The 982-nt window shown below is 41.0% G+C and overlaps 1 protein-coding gene across 1 annotated transcript in view; it reads left to right on the forward strand.

The window, feature by feature from the left end:
- Nucleotides 1-982, forward strand: part of LOC119581742 (potassium channel subfamily T member 2-like) — a gene marked incomplete at its 5' end in the record, with an annotated part of 131,052 nt that overhangs the window by 122,177 nt on the left and 7,893 nt on the right. The window contains 1 exon segment of the mRNA XM_037929873.1: nucleotides 618-717. Coding sequence (XP_037785801.1) covers nucleotides 618-717 — 100 coding nt within the window.

The raw sequence follows: 982 nt of genomic DNA on the forward strand, positions 1-982 counted from the left end.
CTTCGAAATGTAACACCGATTAAGACTGTCATCTATCATTCTTGTGCCTCCTTTCAAAACGTGTCCGGCGTGTGAACCCAACGCTTTTTAAAAGTTCTTTTCTGGAGATTCGAACCAAGAACCAGCTGTAGCCAGCCAGCCATGCCTTTCACAATAACAGAAACAGACCTTGTGACAAATTGCTTCCGTTTCGCCATTAAAGAAAGATGCTATAGAAGCACAAAACCTTCTTGCGTGGAGAATGTGTCTCTTCCCGGGACTTGGAAGGTAAGACGACCAGAGCGCATGTCGTTTGACTCCCTGTGCAGCGTCTGTGTAGAGCCTGTGATGCGCCGTTGTGTCTAGTGCCTGGCTGCAACATCCCTTTAAGTAGTGTTTGTTTTGTTCTTGTTTGTGCCTTTTTTGGGGGGAGTCATATACGGTTTGTTTACTTATACGATTTTTGCTTCTGTATAAATGAACATGTGTATATTAAAAAGAAAAAAAAAACATGGAGATTTTTTTCTTTCGTCCATGGATGCCAAGCCAAAGATATATAAGTATAAAATGTGAAACAAAGTGTTTTTTCCCCGCATCTTACCTTCTCCGAATGTGTAGCCTTATTTTGGATGTTTCAGTTCTCCCTCAACATCTCGGACGACCCCAAGGAAGGGCACAGCAACCTCATTGAGAGGGCAGAGATCGCGCAGCTTGTGAGGTCCCGGATGCAGAGTCTTGGTATGCCCCCTTTAAATTGGTTCTGGTGTTTTGGAAAAGACTTGACATTATCTTTTTTAACACAACTGTGCTGTGATTTGATTTCAGTTTCCTGGGTAACGATCTTCTTGTGAAATGTCTAACAGATTAACTGGAATATGAATATGTAAGAATAATTACTATTGCAGAACGTCGTAAGCACAAAAATCGGATTGTAAACAGCATTTAATTATTTTTTTCTTAAAACGGAAAATGCCTCCCCTTGAATCCTATTCCTAAGCAAGAT

This window comes from Penaeus monodon, chromosome 15 (assembly GCF_015228065.2).
Source record: "Penaeus monodon isolate SGIC_2016 chromosome 15, NSTDA_Pmon_1, whole genome shotgun sequence".
NCBI lineage: Eukaryota > Metazoa > Arthropoda > Malacostraca > Decapoda > Penaeidae > Penaeus > Penaeus monodon.